The 18,894-nt window shown below is 43.7% G+C and overlaps 1 protein-coding gene across 1 annotated transcript in view; it reads left to right on the top strand.

The window, feature by feature from the left end:
- Positions 1-18,894, top strand: part of DNAH8 (dynein axonemal heavy chain 8) — a 1,666,792-nt gene that overhangs the window by 1,031,897 nt on the left and 616,001 nt on the right. The window contains 3 exon segments of the mRNA XM_033937418.1: positions 12,313-12,512; positions 15,244-15,397; positions 15,496-15,659. Coding sequence (XP_033793309.1) covers positions 12,313-12,512; positions 15,244-15,397; positions 15,496-15,659 — 518 coding nt within the window.

The raw sequence follows: 18,894 nt of genomic DNA, 5'->3' as shown, positions 1-18,894 counted from the left end.
CGTTGTTCTAAAGGATTGTTTGATTCTTTTCCATTCATTTGGAAAGAGGACGGATTAAAATATTTAGGTATTAAGATTAAAAATAATGTGGACGACACAGTTAAAGAGAATGAAAAACTTTTATTAAAAAGAGTTACAGAGTTGTGTGAGCAATGGAATCCTTTACACATTTCTTGGTGGGGGAGAGTTCAAACTATTAAAATGATGATATTACCTGTGGTTTGTTATCAAATGAGTATGATACCAATTTTTTTTCATGGGTCCTTTTATAAAAAGCTTAATGGTATCCTTACAAAATTTCTTTGGCTAGGTAAAATGCCTAGAATTGCTGTAGTATCTCTTCAAAAACCAATTGAGGAGGGTGGGGTAAATTTTCCTAATTTTTATAAGTATCATCAAGCCTATATTTTATGTCAGGGTATGTATTGGATCCTCCCGGATTGGCTATATTTAGAATGGCGTCTCTTATTTCCTTTAAACTTGGTTCATGTTCCTAGTATCACACTGCCTAGAATTTATAAGGAGAACAGAATTTTATCAGATACATGGAAAACATTGAGATATATTAGTAATTTAACACCTATTCCTATAAGTAAATCTACAAATCAATCTTTATGGATTAACTCCAAAATTCAAATTGGTGGATCTAAAATCTTTTGGAAAAACTGGATAATTGCATGCATTCGAACTCTGAATGATGTTATTTCAGATGGTAAACTTCTTGAATTTTCACAGTTGCAGCACAGATTTGGTCTTAATAAATCACAAAGTTTTAAATGGTTGCAGCTGAAGCAGGCTATTTAGGTGGGGTTCCCTGAATGGAAAAATCTGAATAATCAATATAGTATGGAGTTTCTTTGCTTCCAAGCAGATTTCCTGGGACATCAAGCCGCAGTGTGGTATAAATTACTTTCTGGATATTTGAATAAAAAAACAAAAAATGGTCTTAGGGACATTTGGAGCATTCAGATCAAGCAGCAAATTTCTGCATCTCAGTGGCCACGAATTTGGTCTTGGAGAATGAGATGTACAGTTTCAGCATCTATGAGACAAACTTGGTTTTTTTTGTTGCATAGAGCGTTTTGGACCCCTGTTCATTTACAAAAATTAGATAGCTCTAAGTCTAGCATTGTAATCAGGAAGCAGGGACATTGGATCATTTACTTTACTATTGTCCCTGTATTAACATTTTTTGGAATTCAATCTGGACTCAAGTAAATTGTCTATTAGAAAACTATGTTGCATTATCTTATGATACTATTCTGTTTGGCATGTCTAGGAGGAAAAAAAGTCAAATTTCATCCCATAATAACAAACTTTTACTAATAATGACAGGGGTTGCAATCCAGCATATTACTAATAATTGGAAAAATCATTTTAATCTTAATTATTCGTTTTGTTGGATTCACTTTGTCATATTTATAAAATGGAAAGAGCAATTGCTTTACAGAAAGGAAACTATGATAATTTTAAGAAGATCTAGGGGCCATTGGAAAGTTATTGTAAGGAGTGAACATCATTTTCCTTTGTTTAGGTATATTTATTTTATTGGGGGGGTTAATGGTGTATTATTTTATCTATTTGATTATGATATGGTCATTTGAAATATGTTAATTGATAGTAATGGAGGGTGGTTGGGTGGGATGGGTGGTAATTTTTATGTTTTACTAGCTGATGGCCCGGCGTTGCACGGGTATTTAATTATAGCAATAACACTGTAAATGGATTCAAATAAAGATACTTTATACTGGTAAATGAAAATATTTTTTTACTTTATAAAAAGTACAATATTCAAATTATAATGTGAAATATTTGACAAAATGAATACAATACAACTAACACAAAACTTGATTATAAACAACATTTTTAGTTTCACCTCCAGGAGCAAGAACATATACATTATTGGGTGAACCCACCCTTCCCACGTGTGCAGGTGGGCCGCGAGACCCCCAGAACATATTACCCCAGGTAGTGAGGGATCTGCTTACCAAGTTTCGTTCAAATCGGTCCCACAGCTTTTTACATTTTTTCCATTGAATTGAATGGGTGAAATCTGATTTTCTGTTTGTAGCTCCGCCCACGTGTGCAGGTGGGCCATGAGACCCCAAGAACATATCACCCCAGGTAGTGAGGGATCTGCATACCAAGTTTCGTTCAAATCGGTCCCACAGCTTATTACATTTTTTCCATTGACATGAATGGGTGAAATGTGATTTTCTGTTTGTAGCTCCGCCCACGTATGCAGGTGGGCCGCGAGACCCCCAGAACATATCACCCCAGGTAGTGAGGGATCTGAATACCAAGTTTCGTTCAAATCGGTCCCACAGCTTTTTACATTTTTTCCATTGACTTGAATGGGTGAAATCTGATTTTCTGTTTGTAGCTCCGCCCATGTGTGCAGGTGGGCCGCGAGACCCCCAGAACATATCACCCCCGGTAGTGAGGGATCTGCATACCAATTTTTGTTCAAATCGGTCCCACAGCTTTTTACATTTTTTCCATTGACTTGAATGGGTGAAATCTGATTTTCTGTTTGTAGCTCCGCCCACGTGTGCAGGTGGGCCGCGAGACCCCAAGAACATATCACCCCAGGTAGTGAGGGATCTGCATACCAAGTTTCGTTCAAATCGGTCAAGCCGTTTTTGAATTACTGTGAGAATGGCATCTTTTTACATTTTTTCCATTGACATGAATGGGTGAAATCCGATTTTCTGCTTGTAGCTCGGCCAACGTGTGCAGGTGGGCCGCAAGACCCCCAGAACATATCACCCCAGGTAGTGAGGGATCTGCATACCAAGTTTAGTTCAAATCAGTCAAGCCGTTTTTGAATTACTGTGAGAATGGCATCTTTTTACATTTTTTCCATTGACATGAATGGGTGAAATGTGATTTTCTGTTTGTAGCTCCGCCCACGTGTTCAGGTGGGCCGCGAGACCCCCAGAACATATCACCATAGGTAGTGAGGGATCTGCATACCAAGTTTTGTTCAAATCGGTCAAGCCGTTTTTGAATTACTGTGAGAATGGCAGCTTTTTACATTTTTTCCATTGACATGAATGGGTGAAATCTGATTTTCTGTTTGTAGCTCCGCCCACGTGTGCAGGTGGGCCGCGAGACCCCCAGAACATAACAACCCAGGTTGTGAGGGATCTGCATGCCAAGTTTCGTCCAAATTGGTCACAGTGAGAATGGCAGCTTTTTACATTTTTTCCATTGACATGAATGGGTGAAATCTGATGTTCTGTTTGTAGCTCCGCCCACGTGTGCAGGTGGGCCGCGAGACCCCCAGAACATATCACCCAAGGTAGTTGGAATTACTGTGAGAATGGCAGTTTTTTACATTTTTTCCATTGACATGAATGGGTGAAATCTGATTTTCTGTTTGTAGCTCCGCCCATGGGTGCAGGTGGGCCGCGAGACCCCCAGAACATATCACCCCAGGTAGTGAGGGATCAGCATACCAAGTTTAGTTCAAATCGGTCCCACAGCTTTTTACATTTTTCCCATTGACTTGAATGGGTGAAATCTGAAGTTCTGTTTGTAGCTCCGCCCATGTGTGCAGTTGGGCCGCGAGACCCCCAGAACATATCATCCCGGGTAGTGAGGGATCCGCATACCAAGTTTCGTTCAAATCGGGCAAGCCGGTTTTGCGGAGGCAGTTTTTACATTTTTTCCATTGACATGAATGGGTGAAATCTGATTTTCTGTTTGTAGCTCCGCCCAGGTGTGCAGGTTGGCCGCGATACCCCCAGAACATATCACCCCAGATAGTGAGGGATCTGCATACCAAGTTTCGTTCAAATCGGGCAAGCCGTTTTTGCGTTGGCAGCTGTTTTACATTTTTTCCATTGACATGAATGGGTGAAATCTGATTTTATGTTTGTAGCTCCGCCCACATGTGCAGGTGGGCCGTGAGACCCCCAGAACATATCACCCCGGGTAGTGAGGGATCCGCATACCAAGTTTCGTTCAAATCGGGCAAGCCGGTTTTGTGGAGGCAGTTTTTACATTTTTTCCATTGACATGAATGTGTGAAATCTGATTTTCTGTTTGTAGCTCCGCCCAGGTGTGCAGGTTGGCTGCGATACCCCCAGAACATATCACCCCAGGTAGTGAGGGATCTGCATACCAAGTTTCGTTCAAATCGGGCAAGCCGTTTTTGCGTTGGCAGCTGTTTTACATTTTTTCCATTGACATGAATGGGTGAAATCTGATTTTATGTTTGTAGCTCCGCCCACATGTGCAGGTGGGCCGTGAGACCCCCAGAACATATCACCCCAGGTAGTGAGGGATCGGCATACCAAGTTTCGTTCAAATCGGTCAAGCCGTTTTTGAATTACTGTGAGAATGGCATCTTTTTACATTTTTTCCATTGACATGAATGGGTGAAATCCGATTTTCTGCTTGTAGCTCGGCCAACGTGTGCAGGTGGGCTGCAAGACCCCCAGAACATATCACCCCAGGTAGTGAGGGATCGGCATACCAAGTTTCGTTCAAATCGGGCAAGCCGTTTTTGCGTTAGCAGCTCTTTACATTTTTTCCATTGACATGAATGGGTGAAATCCGATTATCTGTTTGTAGCTCCGCCCACGTGTGCAGGTGGGCTGCGAGACCCCCAGAACATATCATCCCGGGTAGTGATGGATCTGCATACCAAGTTTCGTTCAAATCGGTCAAGCCGTTTTTGCGTGATCGCGGCACATACATACATACATCCGATTTTATATATATATAGATGATGATTTGATTTGATTTGATTTCTTATATACCGCTATACCGTGAGGTTCAAAGCGGTTTACAAAGAAGATAGATTAAAGATACATTATAATAAAATAAATAAAAATGATACTTTGGATTTCCCTAGCTGTCCCGAAGGCTCACAATCTATTTGTGAATGATTTTCAAGTGTTATATGTTTGTTTTGTATTGATATAATTTTTGTACACTTGTTGATAGATTTAAAATGAATAAAGAATGAAAAAAAAAAAAAGAAGCATAACCAAAGCCAAATCCTGATAGAATCCAACTGGAATGCTGCTCCATTGAACTGCTGGTTGCGCCGTGCCGCTTGCAAAATTTGTTCCTTGAGCAAGTAATCTCCAAAGCATGCAATGATATCCTGAAGCCAGTAGATCGGGCAGGTCCGAGGCTCCTATGCACCCTTAACAAGACAATAGTTGAGGGTTAACATAAGAACATAAGCATTGTCCCTGCCAGGTCAGACCAGGGGTCCATTGTGCCTGGCAGTCCACTCCGGCGGTGGCCCCCCAGGTCCATGACCTGTAAGTGCTCCTAACCTACAACTTCCATACCCTGTTCGCCTAATGTCCAGTGAAGTAACCCTCTATCTGTACCCTGCTATTCCCTTTGCTTCCAGGAAGTCATCCAGTCCCTTTTTGAAACCCATTATCCCAGGACAAGCAGGCAGCATATTCCCACACATGGGTGACGTCACCGACGGAGCCCCGCAGCGGACAGCCTCGAAAGCAAACTTGCTTGAAGATCTCGAACTTTCGAGCACTGCACCGCGCCTGCGCGCGTGCCTTCCCACCCGAACTAGGGGGCGCATCTCCTGAGAGGATCCTCAGTTCGTTTAATTCCGCGGAGACAAGAAGACACGTTCTCTTTCTCTGCAGCAATTGCCTTCTCATCACCGCGGCTGTTTCTTTTTTAAAGTCGGTCGCTGTGCTTGTTTTTTTTATTCTTTTCTTTTTCTTTTCATAAAAAAAAAAAAAAATATATATATATATATTGTTTTTCTTTTTCTGTTCGGCCGTCGAGCTTTGGGCCTAGGCCTAGGCTCCTTCGTTCGACACGGACTTTATTTTTTCCATGTCCCGGCCTCTTACCGGGTTTAAACGTTGTCGACAGTGTAATCGGGTGATTTCTGTCACCGATCCCCACTGCCGTTGTTTACAGTGCCTGGGTTCTTCTCATTCTCCAGAAGATTGTCATCGCTGCTTCACCCTTACTCCACGGGCATTTCGGCGACGTTGTGCTCAATTTTTTCAACTTTTCGGCATGGAGCAATCTTCGGATCCGGCCTCGACCGTAGCGGCTGCTCCGGTCTCGAAGGCTTCGACTCCGACGACCTCGACACCTGTGGTCTCGAAGGCCTCGACCCAGACTCCGGCTGGAGTTTCGGTCTCGAAGGCCTCGACCTATTCTGCCTCGGTTGCCTCGAAGACGACGCCATCCACGAAGTCTTCTACGGGGGGTAAGTCTCCGAGTTCCCTTTCAGGTGCCGTATCCAAGAAGCCACCAGAGTCCTCGGCACGTCCACCTTCGAAGCGTACCTCCAAGATAAGGGAATACTCACCTTCGAGGTCGCCCTCTTCGGAGCGTACTGCTGCACCTACGAGGTCAGAATCTTCTGTCTCGGTGCCGATGCTAGAGGACATGTTGAAATCTATACTCACAACTCAGATTTCCTCCTTGGTAGCTCAATTGGTCCCGTCCTCGACCTTGCCTCGGACTGATCAGCCTGTCACTCAACCAGAGCTTCCAGTCTCCCGAGGCCGATCCCGGACACCGAAGAACATTTCTTCATCAGAGTCTTCTCCGGGCTCACCTCCTCCGAAGCATCGATCGAAGCATTCGAGACCTGTTCCTTCTAAGCTTCGGAGGGAGTCTTCGAATTTGGATACCGAGGCTTCTTTACCTTGTTCTTCGAAGTCAAAGTCGAAGCATGGATCTCGACGAGCCTCGACTCGAAGCCCTTTTCGATCCAGAACACCGTCGAAGCCAGTCCGTCGAGACAGTCCTACTCATACCTCGATTCATTCTGTAACTCGTACACCTGCTACTTCTCCTTCCAGGAGTTTGAAAAGAAAGCATTCTCTTACTCCAACTCACAGTGCAGCTTCTTCGGTCACTCTGCGTTTGGAATCAGACCTTTCACCATATTCTAGAGAGGCTTCTCCATCCTATTCAGTTCAACATAAATCACGCAGTGGTTCTCCTGAGGAAACATCTGATCCAAAATCAGTTTCTTTTGCCAAATTTATCTTTGACATGGGCCAAGCTCTCAAGATAGACCTTCATTCAGACTCAAAATATACTCCTGAGTACTTAGCGGATATGGAGCTTCCCCATCCTCCAAAAGAGTCACTCAGATTACCTATGACTCCTGTTCTACAGCAGACCTTCACTCGCAATATGGAAACTCCTTATTCTATCACTGCTATCCCATCCAAATTAGAATCTCGTTATAGAACGGTCCCCTGTAAAGGGTATGAAAAGTCTCAACTTTCTCATCAATCTCTAGTTGTAGAATCATCATTGAAGAAAGCACATCCCTCCAAAATCTATGCTTCGGTTCCTCCTGGTAGGGAAGGCCTTACCATGGATAAGTTTGGACGTCGTTTATACCAGAACTCTATGATGGCAAATAGAGTTCTTAATTATAATTACATATTTACGTCCTACTTCAACCATTTTTTAAAGATTTTATCTTCATTTTACCCGGACATCTCTACCAATCGCCTATCAGAATTTAAAAATATTCTTAAGACTCTTTCTCAGTTGAGACTTTTCATGCTACAAGCTTCCTATGATGCCTTTGAACTCTCGTCTAGAGTGTCGGCATTTGCAGTAGCCATGCGTAGATTAGCATGGTTACGGATAGTGGACATGGATCCTAACCTTCAAGATAGATTGGCTAATCTTCCTTGTCAAGGAAATGAATTATTCGATGACTCTATTGAGGCAGCTACAAAGCGTCTTTCAGAACATGAGCGCTCTTTTGCTTCCCTCATTCGTCCAAAACCTAAACCTGTACCAACTAGAGGTTTCAAACAAACTCCACGTCGCTATCCGCAGAAAACAACTCCTGCTTTTTCTAGACCTCCTGCTCGTCGGCCTCCTCCACAACAAAGGCAACAAAAATCTCAGACTCCTGCTGCCACCAAGCCTGCTCAGTCTTTTTGACAATCTCGACCTGAGCATTCAAATTTCTCTGTTTCCAAATTCTCCTCTCCCCATAGGAGGTCGCCTGTCCTCTTTTTATCACCAATGGGAGCTCATTACTTCAGACCTCTGGGTACTTACCATCATACGAGAGGGATACTCTCTTCGACTCCTTCAGGCACCTCCAGATCGCCATCCAAGAGAGTGTCTTTCAAATCAGTCGCATTTTCCCCTTCTGCTTCAAGAAGCTCGAGCTCTTCTTCTCCTGCGAGCAGTGGAGGAAGTTCCTCTTCCACAAAGGAACTTGGGATTTTATTCCCGTTATTTTCTAGTTCCCAAAAAGACGGGGGATTTGCGACCGATTTTGGATCTCAGAGCTCTCAACAAATATCTAGTCAAAGAGAAATTTCGAATGCTCACTCTGCCAACTCTATATTCCTTGATGGATCAAGGGGATTGGATGTGCTCTCTCGATCTCAAAGAGGCCTATACTCATATCCCTATTCATCCAGACTTTGGCAAGTATCTCAGATTCCAGGTAGGAAATCTTCATCTTCAGTACAGAGTTCTCCCCTTCGGACTGGCTTCTTCCCCCAGAGTTTTCACCAAATGCCTAGTGGTTGTAGCTGCAGCTCTTCGCAACCAGGGTCTTCAAGTATTTCCATACCTAGACGACTGGCTCATCAAGGCTCCCTCTTTTTCAGAGGTTATTGCAGCGACCCAACAGACTATTCTTTTTCTGCAAAGTTTGGGATTTCACATCAATTTTCCCAAATCTCAGCTGACTCCTTCTCAGTCCCTCCAGTTCATAGGAGCTACTCTGGACACTATCAATCTGAGAGCATACCTTCCACAACCACGTCAGGATGCACTCCTTCAACTGTCTCAACAATTCTGCCAACTTTCCTCTGTTCCAGCAAGGAAAATGATGGTTCTGCTTGGTCACATGGCTTCTACAGTTCATGTGGTTCCTTTTGCCAGACTTCACCTTCGCATTCCTCAATGGACACTGGCATCTCAATGGCAACAATCAGTGGATCCACCAACTCAACTAATTTCCATCACGCCTTCATTAAAGAAGTCTCTCCGCTGGTGGATGCTCTCTTTGAATCTTTCAAGAGGTTTACTGTTTTATCCTCTTCCTCATCAGAAGGTCCTCACAACCGACTCATCAATGTATGCATGGGGAGCTCATGTGGACGGTCTTTGCACTCAAGGGCTCTGGACCCAAGCGGACCGGCGGTGTCCTATAAATCTGTTGGAACTCAGAGCGATATTCTATGCTCTCAAAGCTTTTCAGCATCTACTTCACGACATGGTGATTCTAGTACGTACCGACAACCAAGTAGCCATGAATTATGTCAACAAACAGGGAGGGACGGGATCTCACTCCCTCTGTCAAGAAGCTCTGAAATTGTGGCATTGGGCGATTCTTCACAACATCTTCCTCAGAGCGGTTTATATTCAGGGTCAACAAAATTGTTTGGCGGACAAATTGAGTCGTCTTCTACAACCTCACGAATGGACAATCAATTCTCCTACTCTTCGCCAAATTTTTGCTCGTTGGGGGACTCCACAGATAGATCTGTTTGCGTCACCTCTCAACTTCAAACTGCCTCAATTTTGCTCCCGCATCTATACTCCTCAGCGTCTCGAAGCGGATGCGTTTCTACTGGACTGGAGGAATCAATTCCTTTATGCTTTTCCTCCGTTTCCTCTGATTCTCAAGACTCTAGTCAAGTTGAAATCAGACCGGGCCACCATGATTCTGATAGCTCCTCGGTGGCCCAGGCAACCTTGGTTCTCCCTTCTACTTCAACTCAGCACCAGGGAGCCTCTACTTCTTCCAATATTTCCTTCTCTACTCACGCAGAATCAAGGATCTTTGCTTCATCCCAATCTACAGTCTCTACATTTGACAGCTTGGTACCTTTCTATATAACAGACTTTTCTCAATTTTCTCCGTCTGTTCAAGATATTTTACTTGCTTCCAGAAAACCATCAACTAGACAATGTTATGGTCAAAAGTGGACAAGATTCTCTGCTTGGTGTTCTACACGTAATTTACTTCCCAGATCTGCTTCCTTGCCATCAATTCTGGACTATTTACTTCATTTATCACAATCTGGACTTCAGACTACATCTATCCGAGTCCACCTTAGTGCTATAGCTGCTTTTCATCAGCCTTTGGATGGAAAATCCCTTTCTGCACATCCTATGATTTCTCGTTTTATGAAAGGACTTCTCAATCTCCATCCTCCTATTAAACCACCTCCTGTGGTTTGGGATCTCAATGTTGTTTTAGCTCAACTTATGAAATCTCCTTTTGAACCACTTGACAAAGCTCATCTCAAGTATCTCACTTGGAAAACTGTTTTCCTGATCGCTCTCACTTCTGCTCGACGTGTCAGTGAGTTACAAGCGCTAGTGGCTGATCCACCTTTCACAGTTTTTCACCATGACAAGGTTGTTCTACGTACTCATCCTAAATTCTTACCTAAAGTTGTTTCAGAATTTCATATTAATCAGTCTATTGTTCTGCCTGTATTTTTTCCAAAGCCTCATTCTCATCCAGGAGAGGCGGCTCTTCATACATTGGACTGTAAACGTGCTTTGGCTTTCTACCTTCAACGCACTCAACTTCACAGAACATCTCCTCAACTTTTCATATCTTTTGATCCGAACAGGTTGGGACATCCTATATCAAAACGCACAATCTCCAACTGGATGGCTGCTTGCATTTCATTCTGCTATGCTCAGGCTGGTCTTTCCTTGCAAGGTCGAGTGACGGGCCACAAAGTTAGAGCTATGGCGGCGTCTGTAGCTTTCCTCCGATCAACTCCTATTGAGGAAATCTGCAAGGCTGCCACTTGGTCCTCGGTTCATACTTTCACCTCTCATTATTGTCTGGATACCTTATCCAGGAGGGATGGCCATTTTGGCCAATCTGTTTTGCAAAATCTTTTTTTCGTAATATGCCAACTTCCCTCCATCCCTTTCTATTTAGCTTGGAGGTCACCCATGTGTGTGAATATGCTGCCTGCTTGTCCTGGGATAAAGCACAGTTACTTACCGTAACAGTTGTTATCCAGGGACAGCAGGCAGATATTCCCACAACCCTCCCACCTCCCCTGGTTGGCTTCTTGGCTAGGTATCTGAACTGAGGATCCTCTCAGGAGATGCGCCCCCTAGTTCGGGCGGGAAGGCACGCGCGCAGGCGCGGTGCAGTGCTCGAAAGTTCGAGATCTTCAAGCAAGTTTGCTTTCGAGGCTGTCCGCTGCGGGGCTCCGTCGGTGACGTCACCCATGTGTGGGAATATCTGCCTGCTGTCCCTGGATAACAACTGTTACGGTAAGTAACTGTGCTTTATTGTACTCCGAACCCAACAGTTGACTGCAAAGTTTTTGCACCTCTAGCAAGCTGGACGCTGTTTTCTCCATCACTGCAGCCATTTCTTCCAGGTTTGCCGATAATCAAGACATGTGCTCCTCCGGCGCTGCAACCCAGCCCCACAGCTCAACTACCTCTGTTCTAAGCTCAACCAGGGCTGCCTTAACATCATCCCACACTCCTACCATTTCGGCTTTCAGATCTTTAAACCAGGTTTTCATCGTAGAGTGCAACGCGGTAGCATCCGGGCCCGCAGTTACCGTTGTTGAGGCAAAGGACGTGTGCCCTGACTGCATCGCCAGCTTGCTCCTTTCTGAAGGGGAGCTGGGAGAGCCTGTACCTGTTTTTTCACTCACTCCACCCGCTAATTTAAATTTATCCAGTCATTTGCGGGTCGCCATGCACTGAACAGCGCAAAAGCAATCCAAAGGATACCCAAAATGGTTTTGGGAAGCCAAATAATTGCGAAAATACTCAAGCCCTGAGAGAGCTCAAGAATTAGACAGCCATCTCTTGGTCTGACATCACTTCCTCCCCTGCTGCATTTAGTTTTAAATTCAGGAATACTCTGAACTGCTGGGCTGTGATTACAGCTCCATGCTATTATTCTCCAGGCACTCTTCTTTGCTCTCTATTCTGTTCTTCCTTCTGCAGACCTCTCTGCTCTCTCCTGCTCCTCTGCTCCTCCTTTCTACCTAGCCACTAATAAAGGCCTTGCATTACCCTGCCCCCACCCCCTCTGGTAACTCAGGCAGATTCTTAAAGGAACCATCCACTTTTTACCATGGGTTCTAAATACTGCCTCTTAAAGGGACAGGAATAAACCTAGGGAATTTTGACAGTTGTAGTTTTCTGTTCTGGGGCACTTCCAGGAATAATCTCTGCTTGAAGGCAGTAACAGGGACTTCCAGGGCACTGAATAAAGGATCCCCACTGCTCTGCCCAGGGTCACTGTCACAATATATGGAAAATAATTGCACAAATAATATATTCATATGCCACCATGTTTTACAGGATATCTGCATATCAGCAGTAAAGGAGAAAGACATCGAAGCAAAACTTAATCAGGTTATTGAGTCCTGGTCTAACCAGAACCTGAGTTTTTCATCATTCAAAAATAGAGGAGAACTTTTACTAAAAGGAACAGAAGCTACAGAGATGATTGCTCTTATGGAGGACTGTTTAATGATCCTAGGCTCTTTGCTCAGCAACAGGTAGTATAATTGAATTTAGTGAAGTTAAAACAAAGAATTTTCAATATCCTGCAATTGTTACAAATGTTGCAACTGTACATGCTTGTTTTGTGGTAGCTAATTATCAAAAAAACCCAACAAACTGCCTGAGATATTTCTTGAAATACATTAAACAATTTTATAACATAACAAATCATTTATATACCACATCTTACTCGCAGTTCTGTGCGGTTCACAATTCCAAGGTACTGCACATTTGCAGCGAAATACAATTCAGCCTATTTAGGTACTTTTCCAAATAAGTAGGTCTTTAATGATTTCCTAAAGCTTAAATATGAGTCAGATACACTCTCAACACTTCAAAATTCTACTTTTTATCATGTTGGAGTTTGTAAAGGTTCTGCTAGCAATTCCTTTTTGCCTTGAGATAAGTCATATTGAAGAGGCCAATTTTCAAAAGACATTATTACCCTGTTAAACGCTTACATATTGGTATAACTTGATTGAAAATTGCCCAGCCCTCACATGAGTAAAATGTATGGATTCAGGGCCACTTCCAGGGTATTGGGAACCCTAGGTAAATTTCATCTTTCCATAACCTTCAATTAACTTTCAAATCTATAAGGACTTCTTTGAAATTATGATAATTAACTTGAAGAATGATTCTGATATGCTAGTATTCTTCTTTTCTTTCTTGTAAGGTTATTTTCCTCTCTTAACCTTGAGTTTTGCTTGTTGTTCTATAAGTTTCAGTTTTCCTACTTCTTATATATGATACCCACCTTAGCTAAATACTAAGGGCTGGATTCTGTAAACAGCGCCAATATTGGGCAATGCCTCCAAACACAGCACCATTCATGTTTAAATCACGCAACAGTGCCATTTACAGAATTGTGGCTATGTGAAATGTAGACCAGGGTTTTAAAGGCTTACATTTCCGGCACTTACTCTCCATGAGAATCATGTCTAAGGAAGCGCCCGACACCTAAGGCCACTTCCAGCATTAACCATGCCCATAATGGCCTTAGGTGCTGTAAGGTGCCCCCTTAGATGGAAGAAAGGTGCCTCCAGTTTTTTTAAAATGGCGATTTAATTGTTTTTTAATTGGCACAGTCAATTACAGCACAGATTGAACCAATTAAAACAATTAAGTTAGGCAGCATTAGGATGCCTAACTAACGTGACCATTTATTTTTTTCCTCAAAACGGGACAGGACTCCACCCCCCTCCCCCCCGGAACCTGTTAAATATAGTGCAAAATATAGACAGCAGATATAAATTCTCAAAACTGACACATTTTGATCACTAAATTGAAAATAAAATCATTTTTCCTATCTTTGTTGTCTGGTGATTTCATGAGTCTGGTTGCACTTCCTTCTTACTGTGCACCCTTTCTTTCTTTCATTTCTTTCTTTGTCTTTCTTTCTCTCCCTGCCCCCTTTCTGTATGTCTGTCTTTCTTTCTCTTTCCCTGCCCCCCTTTTTTTCTTTCTGTCTTTCTTTCTCTCTCCCCCCTCCAAGACACTGTCTATTTCTCCAATCCACCGCTGCTCTAATAGACCATCTTTGTGCAACGACTGCACAAGCCTTCCTCCCTGATGTCAATTCTGAGGTCAGAGAGAAAGTTCCTGGCCATCCAGGCCCTGAACTTCCTCTTCCATGTCAGAATTGTGGAAGGCTTGTGTAGTTGCTGCACGAAGGTGATCTGTTGGTGTGGCGGTGGCTTAGAGAAATAGGCGGTGGCGGCTTGGGCACAGCTTTGGGACGCTCTTTCTGAAAATGGGACATTTCGATGTCCCAAAGCTGTGCGTGAGAACAACGGGACTGTTGAGCTGAAAATGGGACGTATGGCTGCCTAACTTATGGCGTCGTTATTAGAATCTGGCCCTAATTGACTGCACGACCTTCACCCACCTTCTCTAATGTTTATTTAAAGTAGTGTAGCCATGGATGAACATTATGCACTAAGTAATGAGTAAAGAGTGCATACTGTATGTTCACCATGACTACTAGTGTAGTATAAAAATTTGCAGTATTGTAGGTACTGTAGGTATTGTTTTAGGGCTGCCTATGGTGAAGGGGTGATGGTTGTTGAAGAGGTTACATCAGTGAAAGTAGTTTAAAATTATCACTGCTGTTTCCAGGCCTAGGCATTGGAACTGCAAGGATTGGTGACAGTTGGGTTTTGAAAAGTATGCACCTGGACAAAGAGAAGTTGTCATCAGGGCCGGATTAAAGGTTAGGCCCAGTGGGCATGTGTGGGGGGCCCGCCGGTGCGACCCTGAAGCCCCTCCCAAATGTCCCCGACACTCCCTAACTCCATCCCTAGATTCACCTGCAGCGCTCTCACCGCCCCCCCCCCCCCCCCCGCCACTTAGCCAAACCCTTGCTGACCCTCCCATCTTTCCATCTCTCCCTCTCATCCGAACCCTGCCGACCCTCCCACCTCGAGACGACCAACTTACCTCCCTCCAATACTCAAGCATTTTTCCCCAGTGGGCTCACAATCTATCTAATGTGCCTGAGGCAATGGGGGATTAAGTGACTTGCCCAAGGTCACAAGGAGCAGCGTGGTTTGAACCCACAACCTCAGGGTGCTGAGGCTGTAGCTTTAACCATTGCCACACTCTCCCTTTGTATTCCTGCCATCCATCCTAAGTCCCAAGATTTCAAACTACTGTAACAGTAGGCAAATATATTCTATAATCACAGCAAATCCTCTGATTTACCACTAATTATTATTTTCATTTTAGATACAATGCACCATTTAAGAAGAAAATTCAAGATTGGGTATTCAAACTAAGTACTTCCACAGATATCATTGAAGAATGGTTGGTTGTTCAGAATCTCTGGGTTTATTTAGAAGCTGTTTTTATAGGTGGAGATATTGCAAAACAATTACCTCAGGTAAAAAGCACTAGAATCTTACAATCGGAACCTGTATCTTGTTGACAGGTGCCACATAATGCATTTATTTAACATGATTGATTCCATTTTATATCTAGGAAGCTAAACGTTTTCAAAATATTGACAAATCATGGATAAAAATAATGCAGCGTGCTCATGACATACCCAATGTAATCAGCTGCTGTGTAGGAGATGAAACTATGAGACAGCTTCTACCTCATTTACATGAACAGCTGGAAGTATGCCAAAAATCACTCACAGGGTATGAACATTTTATACAAGTATATTGACTTGCTAACATATTTGTATTTGACCCTCAATTCAATTATTCATAAGGCCTCTGATTTTAGGTTTTAACTGATTAACACCAGTAAATAAAAGTGCTTATTTGATAAACAGTAGAAAAATAACATTTTCCTGGCTTCTCATGTGTCTTTCATTGTGTTTGTGCCTTTTCTGCACTGATTACGGTACTCCTAAATGCTCTGACACCCTGGTAGCTAGGGTTCGTCACAGTAGTTTATGAGCTCCAGAACTACAGGTTAGCTGTGCAAGGGAAGAGGGCATGCTGGAAAGCTAGGATGGGAAGGGGTTGTAGTAGCCCTTTAAACCCAGAGAGTATGTGGTAGAGCAGTGGTCCCCATCCTTTTTGTCACCAAGGACCACTTTTATAGAAGCAAATTTTTCCAGGGACCAGAGGGGGAGGATTTGGGGTGGGTTCGTAGGGCTGTTTTATATACAATATACATTACATTTCTATTATTATTAAGTTACTAGCTGATGGCCCGGCGTTGCACGGGTATTTAATTATAGCAATAACACTGTAAATGGATTCAAATAAAGATACTTTATAGTGGTGAATTAAAATATTTTTTTACTTTATAAAAAGTACAATATTCAAATTATAATGTGAAATATTTGACAAAATGAATACAATACAACTAACACAAAACTTGATTATAAACAACATTTTTAGTTTCACCTCCAGGAGCAAGAACATATACATTATTGGGTGAACCCACCCTTCCCACGTGTGCAGGTGGGCCGCGAGACCCCCAGAACATATCACCCCAGGTAGTGAGGGATCTGCATACCAAGTTTCGTTCAAATCGTCCCACAGCTTTTTACATTTTTTCCATTGACTTGAATGGGTGAAATCTGATTTTCTGTTTGTAGCTCCGCCCACGTGTGCAGGTGGGCCGTGAGACCCCAAGAACATATCACCCCAGGTAGTGAGGGATCTGCATACCAAGTTTCGTTCAAATCGGTCCCACAGCTTATTACATTTTTTCCATTGACATGAATGGGTGAAATCCGATTTTCTGCTTGTAGCTCAGCCAACGTGTGCAGGTGGGCCAGAAGACCCCCAGAACATATCACCCCAGGTAGTGAGGGATCTGCATACCAAGTTTCGTTCAAATCGGTCAAGCCGTTTTTGAATTAATGTGAGAATGGCATCTTTTTACATTTTTTCCATTGACATGAATGGGTGAAATGTGATTTTCTGTTTGTAGCTCCGCCCACGTGTGCAGGTGGGCCGCGAGACCCCCAGAACATATCACCCCCGGTAGTGAGGGATCTGCATACCAAGTTTCGTTCAAATCGGTCCCACAGCTTTTTACATTTTTTCCATTGACTTGAATGGGTGAAATCTGATTTTCTGTTTGTAGCTCCGCCCACGTGTGCAGGTGGGCCGCGAGACCCCCAGAACATATCACCCCCGGTAGTGAGGGATCTGCATACCAATTTTCGTTCAAATCGGTCCCACAGCTTTTTACATTTTTTCCATTGACTTGAATGGGTGAAATCTGATTTTCTGTTTGTAGCTCCGCCCACGTGTGCAGGTGGGCCGCGAGACCCCCAGAACATATCACCCCCGGTAGTGAGGGATCTGCATACCAATTTTCGTTCAAATCGGTCCCACAGCTTTTTACATTTTTTCCATTGACTTGAATGGGTGAAATCTGATTTTCTGTTTGTAGCTCCGCCCACGTGTGCAGGTGGGCCGCGAGACCCCAAGAACATATCACCCCAGGTAGTGAGGGATCTGCATACCAAGTTTTGTTCAAATCGGTCAAGCCGTTTTTGAATTACTGTGAGAATGGCATCTTTTTACATTTTTTCCATTGACATGAATGGGTGAAATCCGATTTTCTGCTTGTAGCTCGGCCAACGTGTGCAGGTGGGCCGCAAGACCCCCAGAACATATCACCCCAGGTAGTGAGGGATCTGCATACCAAGTTTCGTTCAAATCGGTCAAGCCGTTTTTGAATTACTGTGAGAATGGCATCTTTTTACATTTTTTCCATTGACATGAATGGGTGAAATGTGATTTTCTGTTTGTAGCTCCGCCCACGTGTTCAGGTGGGCCGCGAGACCCCCAGAACATATCACCCCAGGTAGTGAGGGATCTGCATACCAAGTTTCGTTCAAATCGGTCAAGCCGTTTTTGAATTACTGTGAGAATGGCAGCTTTTTACATTTTTTCCATTGACATGAATGGGTGAAATCTGATTTTCTGTTTGTAGCTCCGCCCACGTGTGCAGGTGGGCCGCGAGACCCCCAGAACATAACAACCCAGGTAGTGAGGGATCTGCATACCAAGTTTCGTCCAAATTGGTCACAGTGAGAATGGCAGCTTTTTACATTTTTTCCATTGACATGAATGGGTGAAATCTGATGATCTGTTTGTAGCTCCGCCCACGTGTGCAGGTGGGCCGCGAGACCCCCAGAACATATCACCCCAGGTAGTTGGAATTACTGTGAGAATGGCAGTTTTTTACATTTTTTCCATTGACATGAATGGGTGAAATCTGATTTTCTGTTTGTAGCTCCGCCCATGTGTGCAGGTGGGCCGCGAGACCCCCAGAACATATCACCCCAGGTAGTGAGGGATCAGCATACCAAGTTTAGTTCAAATCGGTCCCACAGCTTTTTACATTTTTCCCATTGACTTGAATGGGTGAAATCTGAAGTTCTGTTTGTAGCTCCGCCCACATGTGCAGTTGGGCCGTGAGACCCCCAGAACATATCACCCCGGGTAGTGAGGGATCCGCATACCAAGTTTCGTTCAAATCGGGCAAGCCGGTTTTATGGAGGCAGTTTTTACATTTTTTCCATTGACATGAATGGGTGAAATCTGATTTTCTGTTTGTAGCTCCGCCCAGGTGTGCAGGTTGGCCGCGATACCCCCAGAACATATCACCCCAGGTAGTGAGGGATCTGCATACCAAGTTTCGTTCAAATCGGGCAAGCCGTTTTTGCGTTGGCAGCTGTTTTACATTTTTTCCATTGACATGAATGGGTGAAATCTGATTTTATGTTTGTAGCTCCGCCCACATGTGCAGGTGGGCCGTGAGACCCCCAGAACATATCACCCCAGGTAGTGAGGGATCGGCATACCAAGTTTCGTTCAAATCGGTCAAGCCGTTTTTGAATTACTGTGAGAATGGCATCTTTTTACATTTTTTCCATTGACATGAATGGGTGAAATCCGA

Source organism: Geotrypetes seraphini, chromosome 3 (genome assembly GCF_902459505.1).
Source record: "Geotrypetes seraphini chromosome 3, aGeoSer1.1, whole genome shotgun sequence".
Lineage (NCBI taxonomy): Eukaryota > Metazoa > Chordata > Amphibia > Gymnophiona > Dermophiidae > Geotrypetes > Geotrypetes seraphini.
Note: the sequence above shows the minus strand (reverse complement) of the source record. Positions and strands in the feature narration are given on the sequence as shown.